The sequence below is a fragment of the Fringilla coelebs genome (assembly GCF_963513975.1).
Source record: "Fringilla coelebs genome assembly, chromosome: 13".
Lineage (NCBI taxonomy): Eukaryota > Metazoa > Chordata > Aves > Passeriformes > Fringillidae > Fringilla > Fringilla coelebs.
In genome coordinates, this window is record NC_140039.1 from 4987133 (window position 1) to 5010560 (window position 23428).

Consider the following 23428-nt stretch of genomic DNA (forward strand, 5'->3'; position numbering starts at 1 on the left):
GGGCACTGCCTGCTCTGCAAGAGCAGCTCCAACATTTGCTTCCACTGGTATCCCCACTACTCAGCACTTACAAAAAGCATCACTGAAACCCCAAATATGTGCATGAGGCAGGGTCCAAACTGAGCTGTAGTTCTTACTAATTAGTGTCTCCTGGATGAATGGAGGTCATTTAGCAGCTTATTCCTGAAGCTCTGCTTCTAGAAAAGCAAAACCCATCCATTCAAGTACTTCTTAACAAAATCATTTCATTTTTTCTTCTGCTCATGTGAAAATTAAGTATGCAGGTCTACTGTCATCCCAACAGTGAAAGCATCTTGAGGAAGCTAATTAAAGCTAAGAACAAACACTTTCACCCCCTCTCCAGCTTATTTTTGCCCCAAAGGAGGATCACAGTATGTTCTGCTGTGGAAAACAGAAAACAGCACTCACTAATCTCTAAACTCTCCTGACACAGGCAGACTGGGCATGTGCTGCTTGGCAAAGCCAGGCTGCAGCATTTCTGGGCAGGCTCCCTTCTGGATCACTGACTTTTCCCTCAGATCCCAGGATTTACACTGCCTGCACCACGTCAGCACTTATGCAAAAGCTGCTCATGGAGAATTTAATTGCCAGCTACTGTCCATGAAAAAAAGGCAGCACAAGCTGTAATTGCTCACTGAAGGTTGAGTCACCTTCTTTACAAGAGGCAGACGAGGTGGGAGAGGGGTGGAATCCCAGTTCTCCCTGCAGCCTTCAGAAGGAAAGACTGAATGAGGTTGTAATCTCCAAGTTTTCCTCACTCACTGGGAGGTCTCGGCCTCCCAGGCACAAGTGATGGATGACAGGAAGGGAAATAAAAATGCAGCTCATGAAAGTGCAGAAGATAAGGTCCTTTTGTTACTAACACACCACAAACCCAGGACTGACTCCCTAAAAGGCCACCAGCACCAACAGTCCCCTTTTACTGCACTTAATAAAGCATTCAAGTTGTTATCTAAAGCTCATCTGCTGTTTTCTACACAAGTCTCACACAAGTATTTTTTACACTCCCTATATACATGTCAAGATTTAATTTTTGCCATTAATATAATTTCTTTCTTTACAAACTGTGTAGCTGAGTTTACCTACAACAATTAAGGCAGCTGGGTTGAGCTTTTTGTGGCTGTTTGAGGGGAGAGTGAGTGTGGATTTTTTCTTCCAATACACCTATGATGAAGTAATCGACCTTATCTATAATAACTAGATGAAAAAACCCACAACTTGTCTAAAAATTAGTTTAATCTGGAACAATATATACACAGCCCCAAGCTGCCTCTATTACTGCCTCAGGTGGAGCCTTTTGGGAAGCACATCTCTGCTTCTGCAGGATGATTCTCCTCTGCAGTTTCTCATGCCCAATTGTTTAGGTTTGCACGTCATGATTGGAGGGAACTTTTAATGACCCTGTAGTGTATTTCCCTGTAAATTACTAGGAAATATTCAACCTTGATAGAACGGAGATAAAACATTGTTTAGAACAGCAGCACTGGCTGAAAAGGAGTGGAAATATGAAGCAGAGTGAGCATAGGAACAGGGGAATAGCTTTGGAGAGCTGCAGCACACACCCCCTAGACCCCCAAGTGCAGGGAAAGGAATAAATCAGATTTCTGCAGGACACATTACCAGTAGCACTGGGCGTTATTCTCCAGCAGCTTCTCCACCATGTGCTCCACCCTGACAAACCAGCTGGGCACAGCTTTGTAGATCAGTGGGGTATCTGACCTGTGCAGGGAAGGGAGTAAAACAAACAAACAAACAAACACATTTTTAAATGCTACATTATTTATAAAGTGCTCTTTAATATTTATTTTTGCACATGACAGTCTCCTTTTCACAGACTGAGTTCACTGCTGCTGAAATATTATCACAGTTAAAGGTTGGGGTTTGTTTGGTTTGTTAAATTACATAAACTGTTACACTTATGTGAGCTACTATTTTGAAATCCAGTCCTGAAAAAATATTTTACAGCCTTCAAACCCAGTAATTCAAGGAATTTGTATAGCAAGAACAACCATGAGAATGTTCAAACGATACTTGAATTTGAAATTTGTGCTCCTACCTAGTACAACATGATGAACTTCAGTAACTATTAAAATGAGTCATGTTTCAGTCTTCCACATGAGCTCATTCTGCATCACTTTTTATGTGTACATGAGCCTGAAAAGCCAGGGAACATTATGCTGTGCTTTTACTACTTGCATTTAAAATAATAATCACAAATCATAAAGAAGTAACAGCACCTAGGGTTAACCAGAAGAAAGTTCTATTCCAGGAGGAGAGGGAAAGCAAGAAATCCAGATAAGCATATAAAAGAAGTTTTAAATATATCTTAACATATTCCTTACTTCAATAAGCAATAAAAGGAAATTCTTATGGGAGGAGAGCAGTTTCACAACTTGGGATTGCTTAGAAATGGAGACACAATTGGCCAGAGCACAGACTGAGCAATTTCCTAAATTACTTGGGAAAATCAGTATCTCCAAGCATCTGACTGCAGTGTCCCAGCCCAGTCTCTGATTTATCAGTTCCATAAAAACTGCTTAAGGTCTTGAATAACTGTTCAGGCAGCACATCCTTCTAAAGGATCCTGGGATCCAAGAGTGGGCACTGGCAGGAGCTCAGGCATTTCTAACCCTTCACATCCATCCCATTAGTCCATGAGGAGGAGGGAGAAGAGCCCTAGGGGATAGGGTCTGTGGGTACAACACTGAGACAAAGAGCTCAGCCTCCTTTAGCATCAATCTACCCCACAAAACATTTTGGAAAAATACTACTTTTGTTTAAGTCACTTTGGTTCAGAACTTGGCAATACACAACAAAAATTCACCAGCAAAGACCCTGAGAAACTCCTGTTATCTCCCATGTGCAGTGAGCACTACACACAGCCAAAGTTTAATTCATTTTACTTATATCCACAGCAAGAACACATTTGAAATCCACCAACTACTGCAGATTACGATGTAAATTAAAACTGCTACTGTGCCAGCACTTGCTAAAGGTGCACCTGCCTGACCCACAAAAGAAAGAAAACCCACAACAAAGGTTGTTCAGACCTTAAAAGCTGAACTCACAGTGCACAAAGCCCAACAATAAAAAAATACATCCAACAATAAAAAACACATTGTTTCTTTTAACACTGTATTTCAAAAGACTTTTCATTTTAACTACAGCCTGTATGTTTCCATGTGCTTAAGTGTTAAAGTACCTGTAACCTTAAAGGAAATGGTGAAAGCTCAAAGTAGTAATAATGTAGCTGTGTCCTAGCTATTAAATGCAAACCTACTGATGGTTTGCTACACATATTTAAGTCCTAACAACTAAAAAATGGGAACAGTTGAGTTCACTGCTCACACAGCAGCAAGATCCCAGTAAAAAAGAAAGCATTCCCCAAGCTACAAGGTGTTTTGATTTCACTGAGTATCTTGTTTCAGATGTGCTGAAGAATGATGATCACAAGATCTCGAGTAACTGGAAACAAGGAGAATAAAAAATTGATATTAAAAATTGATATTGAAAATTTCTCGCATGGTCTTAACATGCTGGAAGAGGAAGGTTGGGACAATGGTGGCAGCCCAGCCCTGTGAGCAGAGAGCAGCAGGTGGGGCTGGCTGGTCCAGGGGCAGAGTGGCTTCAGGCAGGGAGATCCATGACAAGTGCCCAGCAGGGGAACATTCCCACTCAACACTGAGGTTATAACACCTGATAACCACTCCAAGCACCCACAGGGCTCTGTTCCTCCTACACCAAGGCACCAATAAAGGGGAGAGGACAAAGTTTCCCTGAATATTTTTCTTCTGGCTGTACTACCAAGCAGTGCCTCAGCAGGAGACTGCAGAGAACAAAACAATAAAATCTGCCCTAGCAGCGCCACCTCCCATGTTTATGCCCCTCATAACTGGTGAGAAGGTTGAGGAATCCAGATTCAGCTGGATTTTACTGAAAAATCAAATGAGAAATACTCACTGCTGGGTTTTGTTTTCCATCAACACAAGGGGAAAAACACCCAGACAGACCTTAAATCCAAGTCTGATGCTCACAAAGTTCCTGCCTAAACATTCCTCTCTGTCCCAGCTGAAAAAAGTTTTGTTCCCCTTACAGACAGATCCTTTAGAAACACGTCAGAAGAATCAAATCACATTAATTGTGATCCTATTCCATTTTCTTGTAATTTAGGAGTGAAATGATCAGTAATTGAGCCCGTGCTATTAAGATGCTTCTTGGCTTTGCCTTCTCTGGCTTGGAAAAGTCAAAGCTCCACATCTGCCAGTGGAAGAGCTTCCCAACACTGTTCCCAAAGGAATGGCAGGCAGAGGCTGTGAGGGACACCCCAGCTGCTGAACTGCTGCCCAGACCCAGACAAACATCTCCAGTTCTGACCAATGGCCTCCATTTTCAGCAATTCCAATAAAGACAAATTCTAACTGGAAACTATCTACTGTGTCCTGTTGTGTTTTTCATGTTTTAAAGTTTAGTTGCCAGAAAGTTACCACACAGAGAAGGACCCTGATTTCATTATATGTAAAAAAAGAAGGTAAATTTCTCAACATCCCAAGGATTCAGCAACTGCTTGGTTTCAGGGAAAAGCAGTAGTACATTAAGAAGAGTCTGATTGCAAAGTTTTCTTCCATTAATCAATATAACTTATAACTATGTTCAAAGTTAAGAACTACTCTTCTACTTTTAGCATATTCCAATTATGGTTTGATTTGTGATGGCAGTGAAATGAGCTTTTCAAGTAGAATCCATTGTTCAGTTCTTCCCACCGGATAATTTGCTGCTAGGTGCTGCCTGCAACTTATCATCCATCAACAAAAATGTCAACAGAATGGCAGGATTAAGGATCTTCTACAGAATCAGCACTTCTACATCCCTGCTTTTGTCTCAGAAGGCCATGACTGGATACTTGAGTTGCTGCACAAGAAAAACACAAGCCCTTGCTTGATTTTGGGCCGGCCATTTTTCAAAAACTGTCCCAAATCATCAAGGACGCAACACCTGAAGAGCAATTTCCCTTCTTCCTCCAGGCAGCTGCTAGAAACAAACCAATCCTGCTGCTCAAGAGCAAGCAAAGGTTATTTTTGCTATAAATTAAAGATAAATGTACCCTGCTAAACACTCTACCTGGCAGAGTCAGAGCCAGACAGAGAGATGAGCTTTTATCACAGCTATTTCAGTACAGGTGCTGTACACATCAGATAAGACTTAAAATCTTCAAGCCATTTCAGATAATTAAATTAGATATTTTAATTTAAGTGTGTCTTTTCTCATAATAAGAATTTAATACTCTACTAAAAGGTTACTGAAGATTCTTTTTTTTTTTAATTTGATATTGTTTGGTGATTTTTTACAACAGCAACTGTGGAAATTTCAAACCAGGGAGGACACTAATAAAAACAAGCTTCATTTCTAGATTAAATCTGTCTAGCCTGTATTCCTCAGAACCAGAACTTGTTTGTTCACTGATACTGAAGGTGCATGGAGAATTCCACATGGAGACTTCCTCCAGAGACATCCACCTATGGAGATGTTTCCACATTTTAAACAACTGGGCTTCTTTCAAAGAAATAAGTCACCTCACAAGGTTCAAAAGAGCTATATGTTAGCCAATTTATTCAAAACATACAAAGCTTTGACACTAATATCTAAAGACCTTCTGTGATATGCTTATTTGGATACAATTCAAAGGGTATAAAAAAAATCCTTTTTCATCACTCAGCTGTTTAAAAACAACCTTTTTTACAAGAGGTGGTTAGTTAGGAGTTCTAGACCAAGAAATGAGCAACACAAACTACAAAAACACACATTTGAAATCATAAATAGAAACTCAATTTCAGCACTGCACCTAAATTCATCAGTTTTATGGCAAAAAAAGAAAATTTCTTAATGACTAAACCAAAACTGGAGCTCTCCTGAATTAATAATCTCGGTTTGTGTTACTTTTAGTTTTGTCAGGAAAATTAAGTAAGGGAGGGGGAAAATATGAGAGAAAGCTGAGGAATTTCTCAGTTAGGAAGCTGAGCTGAAGGCAGGTGCAGGTGTGAGCTTACCTCCAGCAGAAGGGGTAGCTGTGCTGGAAGGTGGTGCTGTGGATCAGCCGGCCCTTCTCCTTCAGCCATCTGATGATGTGCTTATCTGCATCCTGAAAACACACATTTGCCTTGGAATGCACATTTCACTAAGCTACCACAGGATTTGTCTCAGATACTCAAGTTAATTTAAAAAAAATCTATGCATAACCCAGCACTTACACATACACACACAAAATGTTGCTATCAAGTTTATACATCTCCTGCAGGGGCACTGTAAAACACCAAATTTGCAAAGTTATTTGCTCTCCAAACCCTGTTTATTTACATTGTCTTCAATGTGTCTCTGCTATATGGAGAAATTGAAACTTATAAATTAAAGCATCAGTCCTTTTATAACCTTAACTCTCTTTCCATATACACAAAACTGTGTGTAAAATTTAAATTTTCTGAAGCACCAATACAAGCCAGAAACCCTCTGCTTATTTAATATCCTAATGACTGAGTCTTCTAATTTTGTGGCAGGAAATCACATAGTGCTTTTTACCTAATATTTAAAATTCCTGATACCACATTCCTCTAGAGTGACTGAATTTCAGAATTTGAAGCATATTTCACAGTACCTCCCTAACTAACTGGCATTTCATGCTATGCTGGAAGTGAAAGCTGTATATTGATAATTCAAGACAATCTACTGAGCATACAAGTGTCAATACAACATTAAGGAAAAAATATACAAATATCCATGAGTGAAAAATTCAGTATCATAAGAAAATTTTCCAAGAGCCTTAAATCCAGATTTTTACCAGCAAGAAGCTAAACACAGAGCCTCCAGTGTCCTCTTATTTGCCTTAATACATAAAGCAGGAAGGAAAGACAGCTGATTGAATCCTGAACTTAATTGGAAAAGACTGTAAAATCTTGTATTGCATTTGTTTACAGAACATGCTTTGCTATCAAACTGGAGCAGCAGGGCTAAAAGCAATTTGTTTTCTCAGGACACAGAATTTAAGAAGCACTCCCTGCTGGGGATTTCTGTCTGGAGCAATGTGGAGTTCCTGTGGGTTCCTTTTCCAGGGATTCTCCTGCATCTGCTGGCAAGTAAATCCCCACTGCAGCACAGCCCACAAACGGGGAAATGACTGAATTTCTCCCTTCTAGGGGGTCACGTTACATTAACTGGCTGAGAGAAACTTCATGATGGCACCTGGAAATTCAGAGTCATCCAGAGGTGAGGGAGGCCCTGCACATGTGCCTGGGGACTCTGGACATGACATTTCTGTCAGGAAAAAGCTCAGAGTGAGTGAGAGTCTCTCTGGAGCAGCTGCAAACAGGATTCTCCTTTGCCCTCTCACCACAACACTACTTGCATTTCAACTTTTTTCTCAGCTGCTTAATAGACACATTAAGCAAATGTTAAAACAAATTTTAATTTATCCAGATACCAGTTACACATTGAAAACAAAAGAAAAGAAAGCTTCTACTATATATAAAATGTATCTTGAATGAAGTATTTCAGGCCCACTGACCTTCACATACTGCCCAGCAAAGTCAGCCACTTCTGCTGTGAAGCAGCCTGATGCATCAACAGGACACACAGGCACAGAGTCCTTCTGAATGATATTAAAATCCATGCAGACTCTGTAATCATCCTGCAAAAGAGACAAGCAGCAAGCTGTAAGAATACAAAATACTGGGTAAGCCATCCATCCCTTGAAACAGAAATGAAATATTGAACAGAAAATGTGATGACTGGACAAGAATAGCAAAATACTCAGCCTTCACTAATCCCAAATGCTTACGAGGAAGTCCTTTTTACAGAACTGTAGTTTTATTCATGCAGAAAATTATGATTTCTTCAGACTGTCCCCTAGTACAGGGGGTAAGTGCATGTGTTTCTCTGCACATCAGGGTATTTTATGTGTCAGACACGTGTATTTTATGTGTCTGAGCACATACACACCCATGGAATGAACAGCTTCAGGCAACCCTTGCCTGGCAAAGGAGCTGCAACCACTCCATCCTGCTCCTGTCCCAGCCAGAGCCTGGATCTGCCCAGCTCTCCAGCCAACAGGGCATGTTTCAGAAAGCAGGTTGTTTTAATCAATCTAATTCTGGCATAAGCAGTCCCATTTTCTGCATGTTTTAACAATCCAAAGCCTTTAAACCTGTATTTCTCAATCATTTTTGGCCCATAGGCAATGCTACTGACCAAGAGCCACACATGGACAACATCATAGTTTTTTTCCTGGCCAGTTTCCATTTAAATTTTTAATTTCCTGTAGCAGTAAGGGGAAAAAAAAAAAAAAAAAGAAAAAAAAGTTGCTTCAGAGTTTCCTGAGCATGACTGAACAAAAATGGCATCAGAGAAAACATTAAAATAAAATAAGTAGGGGGTCAGATTTGACCTTCGAGGCTGAAGTGACATTAAATGTGTATCTCACCCAGTCACAGCAATGGCTGACAGGATACACAGCAGCTGTTTCACAGGAGCTGCACCTCCAGCCCCCTCTGAGGCTGCCCAAGGCCTGGGTGTAAATGCACATCTCACAGGCCAGTGCTCCCCAGCTCCCTGAACTCCCCTTCCCTGGCCCTGACCAACACAGCTGAGCCAGCTCTGGGCTGCCAGGGCAGGGCTCCCATGTCCTTTGTGGCTCATCCAGCCCCTCCAGCTCTCCCCACCAGCCCTGAGGCTCCCAGCTCCCCCAAGCCAGACCTGCTGTGTTTTACAAGGATGAAATCCATCCACAGATGGGGAATTTGGCTGCTTCGTGGACCAAAGCCTTACACACAGAAACAACAAATCCCTGCAGCCCCAGCACTCCCAGCAGAGCACAGCCCTGTCCAGCAGCTGCAGAGAGCATCCCACCATCACTGCCCCTGCCTTGTGACCCAGCCCCTGCATCAGGGCAGGTCTGAGATCAGCCCTTCTCTGCTGGCCTTCCCTCAAAGGCACTGGGCTTGAGAACACAGGCCAGATGATGTCAGCCCTGATTTGGCAGGGAGCTGCTCAAGGCTGTGAAGCAGCAGCCAGCACAGAGCACAAAGCCTGGCACACTCAGAGCCCTGCTGAGGAGGCAGCACAGCAAAGCCTGCCCTGGGCAGCCCCACCTGCAGCACTGCTGCAGCCAGGGCACACAAAGGTTGGGCTGCTCTGCCTGCCTGCACTCAGCTCCCTGCTCCTGAACACCAAGGGAAGCTCTCCAGACTGAGCTGCCATTTCATTTCATGAAGATTTCCCTCAGTTAACCACGAGGCAAGAATATATTCAGGCACATATAAGAATCCACAAGTGCTAAGCTCAAATAAAAGCTAAGATCAGCATCAGGTTTTTCCAGGATAGGAGTTTACAGTGGTCACTCCTGCACCTCAAAATCCCTCAAAAGATTACACACAGAAGTTGGAATACACAAAATTAATAAGTACAGCTCATTTGTGAGAAATCAAAAGCTGTTTTAATGTGAGATTTTAACAAAACAACAGAAACAGGAAGTCAAATGTTTACCTTCAGCCCTCCTTAGCAAAAACAAACATCACTTCTGCCAAAGTGTCAGGTACTGAAAAAAAAGTGTATCAGTAACAGATCTATGAAACTTGTGTGTCAGAGCCTGAGCAGGCACTAGCAGTATTGCAAATTAAAAATTTGTATGCAAATTCAAGTGTTACTAAAGCTTTTTAAGTTGACTGCAGGTACATCTACATATGATGAAATGCCTGAGCAGCTGAATTTTAGTGCCATGTTAATCTGGAGGTACAATGAGTTTACAGCATTTTTAATACAGGTTTGTCTTGTTCTATGAGCTTTAATTTTGATGTCTTTTGAACTGAAATAATAGAGTGCTCTGCTATGGTGTGGCAGCTTGCATTTGGCAAAGGCATCACACAAGACAATGAAACTACATCTGGAACTAAATGAAAGTGATTTTTTACTTTCAATTTCTTGGAGAAGGATACATTGCTGAGCTATCAGCAATAGAGAACATGTATCAGTAAGTAAGGTTTTAAATAAATAAGTAAATAAAACCCTGACTTTCCAACTTTATTTATCAAAGGGGCTCACTTACATTGATAGGAAGGAACAGAGACAAGACTCAAGGCTTGCTGTGAAGGACTCTGCTTTATTTTTCACCTCTGGCCATCCAGGTGCAGTTATTCCTTTTCTAATCACCTTCACCTCAACAGGAAGGTGCAGAGGAGCCAATTAACCAGGAACACAACCCTGTCTGCTACCATGAACCATCTCCCTTCCTTCAGCTAAGCCAACAAGCAACACCAGCAGGATTCTACACAGAGCCTCTGTGCCATCATGAAATCCTGAGCTTACACCAGAACCTCTGGGAGCTCTTCTGAACAGAAATAATCCAGGGGCTGTCAAAACTGAATTACTGCACCCCAAAAAGAAGGCAGCAGCCTGAAGTGCAGCACACACGGCGCACTTTCCTGGTGAAGGCAGCACAGCCCACTGACTCAGGCACCAAAAATTATCCACTCAAACCTCTCCTTAGCTGATGACTACAAGGTTTTGTTTGTGATGCCTGTGCACTTTTTCCTCACACAGTGTTTTGGTTTTTTTTTTTCTTTGTGAAGCATTTAGCTGTTTTTCTCAGGTTTTTCCCTAAAAAAAAATGTCTTACAATAATTGCTAATTTCCCAGGGGAGAGAGAGAGAAAAATATTTTTTCCTGTTTTCACAAAACTCAGTGGGCTTATTAAAAAAATCACATAAAAGAGGGCTGATAATGCTTGCTCTAAGAGGCCAGTCAAGCTTTCCAACAAGCTGTTTCCAATAAGTTTAACTGGACTGTGCAAATACACAATCCACTCTTAGGGATTGTGTGATTCTTTCCTGCCCAGGGAAAGCATCTTCCAGAGCTCCTTCCCTGCTGGCAGCCTCTTGAGCTCCTGACTCTAAATCAACTCCCACCCTCTGGAACATCCAAGATTCAGCTCCAGGGGAGAGTCTGAGGAGCAGAAGTGGGACAGGATTTACCCTCCTGAGGACACTCGACCAGGCACCACCATTTTCTTCATTAACTGCTAACACAACCCATTCTAATTTCCTTTATTCAGAGCTATATTAAGCTGGAACATCTTTTCATATCAACCATCATCCTGACAAGGGAAACACCACCACAATGGATGTTCCCTTCAGTAAAATGCAGGGGAAAAAGGATGGAAGAGGATGGGCTATTTCTCATGAATACAAAGAGGCCTGTTGCCAATGCCAAATTTCTCTGGAAATTATGACAGAGCTCGTGGTCCAGGGATTGCTAATTGCTAGGCACTGCAAGTTTTTTGAGGGCATCTTTGGATAATGGCTGAAGACAGGACACTCTACAAAAAGGACAATGAGCCTAAACCAGTGCATTTAATTCAAGTGTCTAAAAACTGAAATGATTAAAGCCATGACAAATTATTCCTCTTAGCCTTAAAAAAGAGCAGACTGATGGAAGGGACAATAAAGACAGGAAAAAAAAAAGAATGGAGTGCAACAAAATCCTTTCATACCAAGGGATAAAGTCTCAGGACAAAAGCAGTGAAAGCATTTTCTCATTCTCTAAAAGCCCAGTGAGTAATGAAATTGAAACACTGAAGAGGGGCAGTGTGCTGAGCAGAATTGCTGTTCCCAACCAAAATCATCACTGAGAAAAGCCAGTTTTCACTACCAGTGCCACAGACCAGCCCTTCCCAAAGCTCTGACTTCAGCCTCTGAGAAAAGCTGAGCTCAGTGCCACCCAAAAGATCCAGTGGTGAGTTCAGCTCACACAACACAAAGCAAAGCAAGGGACACAAAAATCTCCAGCCTAGCACAGGCACTAAGTGCAAGAGCTCACGAGAATAGAAAGCTGCATGATCTTCTTACACTTTCAAGCAGCAAATGGGAAGATTGTTGAACATCAATCACCCTGAGAGAGTCCCCAGGAGCTGCAAAGCCAATGAACATCACAGGTACACTACAGTGTAGTTGATACTTACAGCACCAAAATAGGGAGCCTGATGGACAACCCCTGTGCCTTCCTCCTCCTTCACATAACCATCCACTACCACAGTAAAGGCACCTTTTTCTCTGCACTGTAACACAAAAACATCATTTTACATAGATATTTATTTACACACATACAACAAAACAGTGCTGTTCAAAATCTAGCAGAGCCAGCCATGAGCCACACAAAAGAGGAAAGAACTGCATCAAAAATCAGTGACACAGTAAAATGTGATATCCCTGACATGACTTGATGACTTCCCACAGCCCAGACACCTGCTTACTTCATTTAAAGAGAGTCAAGTGTGATTAAATCTCACACCTCTCCAGAAGGCCTCCAAGTCAATTACTCTTCAAGCCACAGATCTTCTCACAGTTCTGTGCTTAACAGACTGCAAATCAATACACTCCTGAACACGAGGACACAACCAAGAAAAGTACAAAAGTTTCCCTGCATTTTTGTATGTCCCCTATACATCTGAATTTAATTAAAAAATTTGCTTTTATAGTCACACGTTTTCCTTATTTCCTCCAGAGAATAAGAGCATGGTAAATACCAACTAAAGACAGAGAGAAGAGAAAATTCAGAAAAAATTTGCTAAGAAAAGACATGACAATTTTCAGTGTGTTCAGTATACAGATAATGAAAAAATAAATGGTTATTTACTATTCCTTAAAACAAAAATAGTAAAAAAAAATTACTGCAGTCACAGCTGAACCAAATATGTTACAAAATATTAGGTCTGGCTTGTTCTGAAGGGAGCTATTTTGAGATAAGATCTCCATTCTAAATAAGAAATTGTAGATGCCCCCATCTGCTCCTTACAAGTACAGCAGGACTCACAAAATTTATCCATTCCAAACCTCAGCTGCACAGTCCAATATTCCAGATTCAGCTGTGTTTGACTTTCCTCTAGAAATACCAGAGATTGCTCCCTGCAGAGGTTTTTCCACCTTTGCTGACTCCTGCACATCTTTCAGAACAGGAAGTGTCTCAAATGGCCAAATCCCTTACAGGAGCTCCCAGTCAGTTGTTAATCAGATTTTTTTACAAAAAAATTAGAAAAATTCTCTAGGCACTCTCCTTTTGCTACATATTCTTTTATCATCTCTGATGCCAGACCTAATGCAGCTTAAAAGCTGCATCCAGATAAATCTGATACATCTGCAGGTTTTTAGCAAAGGCTTTTAACTCTTCAGTGGGCACCATGACATGTCTGTGATTGTTCTCCAAGTCATTCCCTTGTGAAGACAAAGCTGGACTTGGGAGGTAGGCAACACTCACCAGATGAGAAAATGAGAGAATATTTGTTAATATGTATTGAAGCTTCTCTGCAATCTGAAATCAAACTTCTGTTTATCATCCAGTGTTTACTCTGAGTATATTGAAAACTTAAAAGGAATAAATTCGAGAAAAAAGTCAACACTGTTTTTCAAACTTTCACTATTTAATACAATCTGGAGTTTGTTATTAGAACCTAAGATCTTTTTATAACATGAACAAGGAATACTCAGAATGGGTTTTATTTTTGTCTTTATATCCTGTATCAAACACCAAACTGGTTCATCTTACCTGAATAAAATATTCAAAGAGTGGTTTGTATTTCTTGCCTTTAAGAACAATACCAGGAAACCTGAGGAGAAAGATTTACAAGAAAATAAATTAACAACTTGAAAACTTTTTTTTCCTATTTACTTCACCTCCCTGACAGATTTCAGAAGATGAAAAGAATTTCCTTAAGTTTACTTCCCCCCTCAGTGGTAACTTGGAGAAAAACCAATTTCTTTCATGCATCTCTGCTACCAGTCAACCACTTGTGCCTAATGGACTTCAATCAAACAATCAATGTAAATTAATAAAGGAGTTAAGCATTAATGACAAGCTCCTTATGGTAAAGCTGGCCAAGAATCTTCTGGATAAAACACAATAATAATAGCAACAAAGCCCTAAAGCTCAGCACGTCCAAGAGCACTAAATAATGATCCAAAACACCTGTATGACAGTGACACAGGTACTGCAGCCTGTGAAGCTCAGATGCCTCATTCCTTATTCCAGCTCAGGGAATGACCCCACACAGCCAGAGCTGCCTGAGGAGCGGCTGAGCCACACCAGGCATGGGAGGCAGAGATGGAGCCTGGCTCCCTTCAGCCCCTGACAGCAGCTGACAAAGGCAGGGCTTAGCTTGGGATTTCCAGCTCAGAACTCCCCTGAAAGTGCTTAAACTGTTCCATTTCAGGGGAAAAAATTAGCTAAAACATAATCTAATAGATGGGCTGGGTCTCTGACTGTGTCCTAGCTGTGGTCTCTCCCTGCTCTGTCCTTGATCTACAACTTCCAAACAATGGTCAAACCATGAAACACTTGACTCTTTCAAAGTAGGGGACGTTCCAAAGCTGTTTCCCTGCACAGGAAGGACCTGCAGCAGCATTTACTGCCAAGTTCAAGAGCACAACTCCTCAGCTCAGCACACACTATATCCTCTAGGAATAGGGGAGATTTCTATTTTAAGCCTGAGCTTTGCAGATGGTTTATATGTTTTTATATTACAAAGAGCCTTTATATGTTTTTATATTACAAACAGGAATGCTTGAGGTGCTTAATCAGGATCAGATGGGAGAGAAGCATCCCAGTGCTCAGCCACACAGATGTGGGAATGCTCAGATACAGAATGTGAAGCACCACAATTGGCTTAAAAAAAAAAGAAAAAAGTAGTTATATTCTTATTTAACACAAGTAGAGAAGGGTAAAGGTTGTGGATCACATTCCTGATTTTCATTTTGAGATCTGAAATGCTTTGTTTGTCAAAGTCCTGAACTTCAGGTTGAAAAATTATACAATGGTGCCTTCTTGTGACCTAAGCTATAGCAGTAAGATTTGTTTAAAATCACTTCAGCAATCCTTCACTCTCAGGAGATCAGAAATCTCTAGTTTGGATTCTTTAGAATCCAAAAAGAGACAACCAGGGAAAACAGTGTGAAGAAATTAAATGCTTAATGTGCCAAAGGACTGAAATCTAACACAAGGGGAGGGAAATGCTCAAAAATCACATCCTACCTCTGCTAAATAAAACAGGAAGCCACCAAAAGGCCAAAACTGGGGTAATACACCCAGACCAACTCATGACTGCAAAGCAGCCAGTTCAGGGGACTTCAGACACTGAACACTTTCATCAGACCAGTCCCTGACCTCAGCCTGATCTGCTATAGATTAGGTTCCATCCATTTCTCCCTCAAGGGCCTGACTGCTTGAAATTTAAAAGTGAGCTAAAGGAAGAAAAAAGTTAAGAGCAGAAGTGGTGAAGTTCATTTCCACAAACTTAGATACTTGTAGATCTAAATCCTTCCAACTACCAGCTACCTTTTAATTGTCTCACATTTGAGAAAATTAATTATTACATAACAGAAAATCTGGAGCATGACCAAAACCAGAAAAGAAATCAGCTTGAGAAGAGACCATAGCACTAATACAAAAAAAAATTAAAATATACTGCTCTGCAAAGAGATTTGCAAGCAGCCTTATAGATGGGCAGAGGTTAAAAAAAAGGGAAATTTAAAAAACAATCAGAGATTGGAGGGGGTGAGTAGTGGTGTTAGAAATACCATTAGTCAGGGACAAACACAACACCTGAAATGTGTATGACTGCCTTAAAGAGCAGGCTCTTCAAATTTCTGATGAAGACACCACATCAAAAAAGACCAAAATGTTCTGGGACACACAGTGCAGTCACACTGAAGTTAAATTTGCAGTATTGCATTAAAAGAAGAATTTGGAAATTAAAGACAACAGATCAACAAGTTTAACATATGAGCTAGCTTGCTTCTTTTTTAAGCCTAAAGCAAATGTATTTAAAAATACTTAAGAACATAAAATGGTTCTGATAGAAGTTTTTAGACATTCTGAACAGGTTTCAAAAGACCAAAAAGGAACAGAGTATTTCCCAAGAGAACTGAAGCACTGCTGTACCTAAAAACCACTGAGACAGGTCTAACAACCTGATTCCACTTCAGTGATGGGGAATCTTTAGGAAGACAAGTGCTAAAGAACATACAATGTGAATTTGTCCAGAACAAGCCACACAAAGCCAAAATTTTTGGGGCAGACTTGCCAGCTTAGATAACAAGCAAGCAGATCAAATTTAGGTCTCAATGTTAGTGAGAGCTTTGACACTTGATCATTCCAACACACACAAATGCTGGAACTGGAGGATGCACCACCACTTCAAGAGAAAGCTGTTGTTAATTCAGTATCAGACCAAAAGAAAATTCCCAGTGGTGGCCTGGCAGGACCATCCTGACACTGTTCAGTGATTCCACTGATGACTCAGAGGGGAGGAAAAAACTCCAGAGATCAGGAGTTCAGCCAAGCCTGAAGAATGAGAGCACTGAACATCATCTTTAGAAACTGAACACCAGCTTCAATTGGTACAAACCAAGTGACAGATTAAGAGCATTCTCATGGGGGGGAAGGGCAGAAATCAATGCAGAAATCTAAAATTATTCAACTGTCACAGTATGAGCCATCAGAACAGGAAACATCTCAAACATTCCAGCTCTGTATTACCCTAATTTAATGATTACATGCAACTGCTTAGCTGAAATATCCTCTATTTTTTCAATTTACAGCTTTCAAATGCTTGATAAAAAAACTAAAATAGAAATAACTGATGCCAATGAAGAAGGGGTGTTAGTCTCAAAAACATTTCTAGTCTTTATTTTTTTTATTGTGCTTATGTGGGGTTTTATAGGGTTTTCTGGTTTGTTTGTTTGTTTGAATAAAGTGAACAAAGAAATACTGGTTGTATTTGACCTCTTTAACAGGCTGCTGGTTTATACAAAACGTTTAAGAGAAGCCAAGACAGACATTTTGTCTAAAAGAGCTACAGAATTTTAATACCTGCACCCCCTGCCCAGTCTGACTTCTTGAATAATTTCTCTTTTTCCACCTAATCAAGATGAGTAAGCACCCTGCAGAAAGCAATGACTGCCACTAATTAGAGAAGTAATATTTATTTGCTAAAAACAAAGGGATTGCTTTGCCCATTTCCCTTTAAATCTTTACATCATGTGGAGAAGAAGGCATCTGCATCACACCTCCAGCATTTTCTCCAACTTTTACCTTTATGTAAACACAATGGAGAGGGGTGGACTATGGAACCTTTTTTTCCCCCACCATAGTACAAAAACCCAATGAAACTTTTTTTCTATTTGTAGCTTCACATACAAGACCAATTTGTTCCAGCAAATTTCAATTCCTTTTATAGATTTTTGCAATATAAACACAGATGCAGGGAAATCCATCTTCTTAACAACATTTAGCTTCTGATCTAGAAAAACACTGAAAGCTAGCAAGTATAATAATTTATGTACTTGCCTGTCAAGTATCTGATATTCACTGTCAGATTTGTACAGTGCCACCAGCCTGGACTCCATCAAAATGTAAATCTTCCCTGTGGCTTTATCTAGAATAAAAAATAAAACAGGAGTTTCACAAATCTCAGTTTAATCCCCTCATTTGCACCATTATTGAAACCTTTCAATATATGCAAGATATTGTAACAATAAAACTGCCCAGAATAATATTTTACTACTTTCCAGCTGCTTTTTCCCCACACAGCCAGTTAAAGAACACTTTCCAAAGGTTCAGTTTAAACAGAAACCACAGGATAAAACCCAGGCCACTGATTTTCAATGGGTTTTGTTGTTGCAGAGGCAGAATTACCTTGTCTATTATTGCTGAGTCAAATGAAAAAGCAATTGAGAAGTTTCAGTAAATTCTAATTGAAACAGAGGGAAATGATTGGAAGATGGACAATGACTGCATAAAATCAATATTATTAAGTTGTAAAGTAATGATTACACTTCATGCAGCCACCTTGAGATTTGCTACTTCAATTTCATGCTTGGATTTCTTTATAAAAAAAGTATATACCAACAAAGGAAGTTAACATCAAAAATGAGTGAAATGTTATGAAGAAAACTCATTTTTTTATCCCAAATCACCCTGATTTCCTAACTTCAATGACAAATCTTATTCAGGTTGCTACCCTGCCAACTCAAGCTCCCTGTCCCACAGCAGTGAGCCAGAGACATCCAAACCCAACTCAGGGCCTCAGGAAAGTGAGGTTATCATTTCTGAAAATACCCAGTATTTCTTTTTAAGACGACCAAATTTATGTTAAAACTTTTGAAAACTGAAACATACTTAGTTCTCTTCAAAGAAAGAAAACCCAAACAAGTGGAATTCACTGCAAAGGCCTGCACAACCTCATGTTTAACACACAACAGATTCACGTGGTTATGTTGAAACTGGAAATTCCTACTCACTATTTTATTTTTTAAAAAAAGGGGAGAGGTGTTTGTACATGAAGGTATAATTAAAGACTACAAACACACACCTTTTTTTATTATTCTTTATTTCATCTATCAGTATTTTGTAAGGAATAGTCCTCTCAATTCATGTTAAATAACAAGAGCAGAGCAGCTGGAAATCATCAGCCACATCCAAAGTGAATCTCATCCTTCACACTATCACTGGTCCAACCCCAGAAAAGTTCAGTAAATTTCACATAAACCAGTCTAAAATACAAAACATAAATACATATCCACAGGCCCTGAAGGAAGAGGTGTTCAGCACTTGCCTCTCAGTTTTACATATTGCAGCTCTGGGTTAACACAAAGGGCCAGGTTGCTGGGCAAGGTCCAGGGAGTCGTGGTCCAGGCAACAAGAGAAACATTTGGATCTTCCTCCAGCGGGAAGCTCACGGTCACTGAAGGATCCTGAACATCCTGAAAAACAATTTAACATGCCATGTTCATCTGTGATGTAAAGGGTGAAGTGGCAGAATTTAAAGTCAGAATAGAGCACCAGACACTGAGTTCCTCATTACACCCGTGCAGCCTGCCAGTCCAACAAGGCCACAGGGTTAAAATCCCCCATTAGCAGGGAAATTTGGGGGATTTGCTGCCAAAACACTGAAGAAAGACAAGTGCAGTTCCTATAGGCACCTCTTATAACCCCATTTTCAAAGTTTAGAACCAATCTCAAGGGTCAGGAAAATGAGCAGTTTCTCAGATACTGAGAAATACTTAGATACTGCTAAATAAAGCCTTTTCCACATTTTCTTCTGCAGCCAGGGATTAGGAAGAACAGCCATAATATAAAATGATTCATCTCTAATTAAGAAGCTGTTGTTAACAAGGGGGAAAAACATTTGGGGTAGTTAAAAACAAGAATATGTCAATATTTAAGAGTAAAAAACCTCAGGGAAGGAGACCTTTGTCAGCTACTCTATAAAACTTCACCTTCAAATGAGCCCTAAAAATCCCCTGAAAAGAAGTTTTCCTTTCAGCCAACTGCAACCCTATTAAGTCACTTCACATTTCACATATGATGAAAAGCTGCTTGTAAAATCAAGTCTAGCCCTGCAAATGTGAAATTTTCCCTCTGAAATTCCACATGCCAGCTCAGAGGGTGCCATGCACACCGACCCTAAGCCCTAAAATAGGTCCTGTGGCCTGGGCACGTCTCGTGCGAGGCGCTCTGCTTTCCATCCAGCATCATGGAACACTTAACGGCATCATGGGACAGGCAGCTATTTATGTCTGAGCTGAGGGCTGCTCCAGAGGGAATTTTCTGTGAACATCTGGTGCAGTCAACAGTAAAACATAAATATTACATAAGCCATGGCCCAGGCTCAATACCAGGCAGAGATGGAGCTCTCGGTTCTGGCAGTACCAAGTGCGAGGCAGCACTGCAGGCTCCTCACTCCTCACTTTGCTTTCTGAAGCACTGAGCTCACCAAGGAGACAAAAACAACTGAAAAGCATAAAAAATACCATCCAGGATGACAGGTAATGGTGTTGTGTAGGGTTTCAGCTGTTAAAATTCCACCTGCAGACACCGTTTCCTCAGTTTAATGCAATAGCAGCTGCTGGCATTGATAATTCAGGTGCGCCTTGGACACCCAGCTCTGGTTCTGAACGTGCTTCTTGTGCTCCTGATCTGTGTCCCAGCTCTCAGAGGATCAATAAACAGTAGCCAAAGGCTGCTTTCCACTGTGAGAAAGGCAACAGCTGCCTCACACCCAGAAATGACTGTGCTCACTAACAATAAATCCTGTCAGCTCACAGACCCTCAACTTCCAAACACCATTTCTGGCAGATGAGATGAGGCAATTTTTGCATGGAGTGGCAGAGCAGCATCCCACCCACACACACACCTCTGGTTCTAGAGTAAGAAACAGCATCTAAATATTTCATTAAGACTCAAGAAGAGAAAAAAGCTTCAAGATTTATGGAAAAAGAGATCATAGATACACATACAAACCCTCAAAAAAAGTCTTTGTTCTAAAGAAAGCTCATTTATCTGAGCCTGTGTGAAATGGCAGCCAATAAGGGCAAGAAAAGTAATTATTTCAGTTGTCAGACAGTCACAAATATCAAGATCTCTTTGCAAATCTCTCTTTCATAAATCACAAACCATTTTTTCTTCAGTATAAATACCCTTCAGCAATACTGAAAGCTCTGGTATCTCTCTGGTATCTGTGGGCTGCATTGTACTCCAAGTCTATTTAAACATTTGTTTTAAAAACACTATTTTTGGCCAGAAAACTGGCCTTTTTTAGGCAAGATATAGAGACCAGATGTACAATCTGTGCTAGCTCTCTGCTCTCACAATGCCAGTGGAAGATTTACAATGTAAGGATATGGAGGCCTGGGTCAGGACTGGAAGGGATACAAAACCTCTATCTACAAATTAACATGGAATTTGGAAAGCTGGGACACAAGTTCTGCCTTCACATACATGAACATGAGTTTGTTCTAAGTCAGAAGCTGCACTTGCTTCATCTGGTCACTCATTTTTCAAGGAACATTTTATAAACCACAGTAAATCCTGCCTTACATTAGGTAGAACATTTTCTGGTGTTTCCCAATGTAAATTCATGATTCTTGGAAGAACCATTATCCTACAGCTACAGAGTCTTTGACATTCTTTACAAATCTCCTCACAGAAGAGTCAAACCCTGCCAAAGACCCTCTTCTTTTCAGATGTGCACACAGGGACAACTGCAGCTCTCCTCTGAAAATGCAGCATGAAAATCCACCACTGCAATAAAGCCTTGAGAGCACAGAGGGAGGAGTTTACCACAACAAAAAAAAATGTGTACTTTAAACATCTGTAAGTAGTAACCAAGGAAGAAGTCTAAGATCAAGTGATCCAAACAAATACAGCAAAATATGATCAAAATTAACCCATTTACCTAGATTTTACCACCAATTTGGAGTGCAATGACATGTTTAGGAACCACCAAGTGAAAAGTACTAAAGCTTTACAGAAGAAAATAGAGAAATCTGATTGCAACTTACCTTGTAGTTCTGATGGGACTCAAAGTTGGACAGGGGGGTGTTGCATGCAGTAGAAAAAGGCATGACCTTAACCCCTCTATACACCAGGCCTTTGTCATAGAGCTGCTTGAAAACCCACCTGGAAGTACACAAGGAACAAGGAATGACTTGGTGTTTCACATTTAGTAAATAAACTGTAAAATGGAGTTTCTGCTCTAGCTGGAGTTTCTTCCTGAATGACATCTTTTTTAAAAAATCCACCACAAACTTAAGACAATATTTGCAAGTCAGAAGGCAGAGAGATAATTGATTGCAACTGCCTTTCTGGCAGATTTTTAGCCTTGGCTGGTACTAGCAGTTTGGTATTCCATGCACTGGCTGCATAGCACAGAGAAAACCAGCAATATGGATTTGTGTTCCATCTAAATCCCTTCTCAGATTTCCTGAATAAAAAGATCACCTGAAATTTGAACAAGGCTGAAATCAGTCATAACTTAGAGAAGAGCTGTAGTGACATGGCTGCTCACTTCTCACATGATCTTAAGTTTCTGCTGCAGCAACCAGTGCTACAGCAGAGATAAAAACCAGAGTCACCTGCAACGCAGCCCAGGTAAATCCTGAGCATCTGAGAGCATTTTCCACAGGAGGCCACAGTTAACCATGAACTCAGCACTGCCATTTAATGCTCTACTTTGAACTCAGATCCTCAGTCTCACACCAAAGTCTAACTCTGCTTAGGAGATCATCAGTTCAGCCTGGAGCATAGCTGGATCCTTATGTTTTCTTGAAATAATGAAGACAGCACTTAATATTGCAAGTGACAAATGGAGTTAGTGCTCAAGGTGAATGGAAGCTGGAAGAGAAACTCCTCACACAACAACTCAAAGTGTCCATGTGATGGACAAACCCTTAATGCTCCAGGGTTTCCACGAGGATCATCAACATTTATCAGCTCCTCACGCCTTGCTGACTTGCACACTCAGTGGCACAGCCTGCAGGCTGTAAGGCAGGAGAGGCCAAGCCTTAAATAATCCTGCCAACTTCAGCTCAGAGCTGCTGCAGAGCCTCCTCTTTTTGAATTTCACAGCAAAACTGTTAAACTCTGCTGACTTTAAAAGCTCCTTTATTCAAACTATGTTTTCTAACCATCCTGATCCCTTTTCTGGGTCCCTTTGCAGATAAATAGCTCATTGCTAAGCAACCAACCCAGTCCTGGCAAGCAGCACTTCTTTCTGCAGGCTGTCATTTTGTGCTTGAGAATCTGGACCTGTATTTCAGTCAGTGTCTTGTCTTCTATGCTTGAAATTATCATCTTCAACAGAAAAACACAAGTAGACTATTGCACTGATTTTATCTGTGGCCTAAAATAAGACTATCAAAAGACATGCCCTGGCTTGCTGACATGGAAGTCCTGTGATGCCTTAATCAGAATACATATTACACTGCAGATTAGGCAGCTGGAAGACATACAGAATGTCACACAGAAAAGATGTGCAGTCCAATCAAATTCATCCATGGGCCTCCAGTAGAAGTCCAAAACTCTCCTATGAGTGGTCATTAACATCAGAAAAATTATATAATCCAAAGTCTGAGATTGAAAAAGCCTCTGAGAAATTCAGCAGCATCAAGTTCTGCCACAGAGGAGCCAAACCCAGGAGTCTCTCAGAGCTGTGCCCTCCTACAAAGGTGCTTACCTTACAGAAAACTCCAAAGAAGCCTTGTTCAACCAACAGCAACATGTGGCTGCCTGACCCCCAACCCAAATCTGAAACATAGCAGTGAGTGACTGTTTTACAGTGGAGATTTTAAGTTTATCAACTTAGACTTGTATAAATCTAGATCAGTCTTTTATAAAAATGATCCCTGAATATAGTTTCACCAGCTTTCAGCATATAAATTTGAGCTGGCTAACTGCACAAGTTTTTGTGGGAGTTAAAGTAACTTTAAATGTATGCTTACCCCCTCAGAGCATAATTAATGCAGCCTGTGACAAGTGACAGCATTCCTCCTGAAGGTGTTCTATTTGCCTTTCAAAAACAGTAACTGAAACACCTATA

The 23428-nt window shown here is 40.7% G+C and overlaps 1 protein-coding gene across 4 annotated transcripts in view; it reads right to left on the minus strand.

The window, feature by feature from the left end:
* Positions 1 to 23428, minus strand: part of IARS1 (isoleucyl-tRNA synthetase 1) — a 94419-nt gene that overhangs the window by 56760 nt on the left and 14231 nt on the right. For all 4 annotated transcript variants that reach the window (XM_084214406.1, XM_084214407.1, XM_084214409.1 and 1 more), the window contains exons 7-14: positions 21393 to 21510; positions 18665 to 18812; positions 17398 to 17485; positions 13600 to 13660; positions 12020 to 12115; positions 7574 to 7696; positions 6066 to 6157; positions 1642 to 1740 (exon numbers count right to left, since the gene is read on the minus strand). In XM_084214406.1, the coding sequence (XP_084070532.1) occupies positions 1642 to 1740; positions 6066 to 6157; positions 7574 to 7696; positions 12020 to 12115; positions 13600 to 13660; positions 17398 to 17485; positions 18665 to 18812; positions 21393 to 21510 (825 nt within the window). The remainder of the gene's footprint in view (positions 1 to 1641; positions 1741 to 6065; positions 6158 to 7573; positions 7697 to 12019; positions 12116 to 13599; positions 13661 to 17397; positions 17486 to 18664; positions 18813 to 21392; positions 21511 to 23428) is intronic.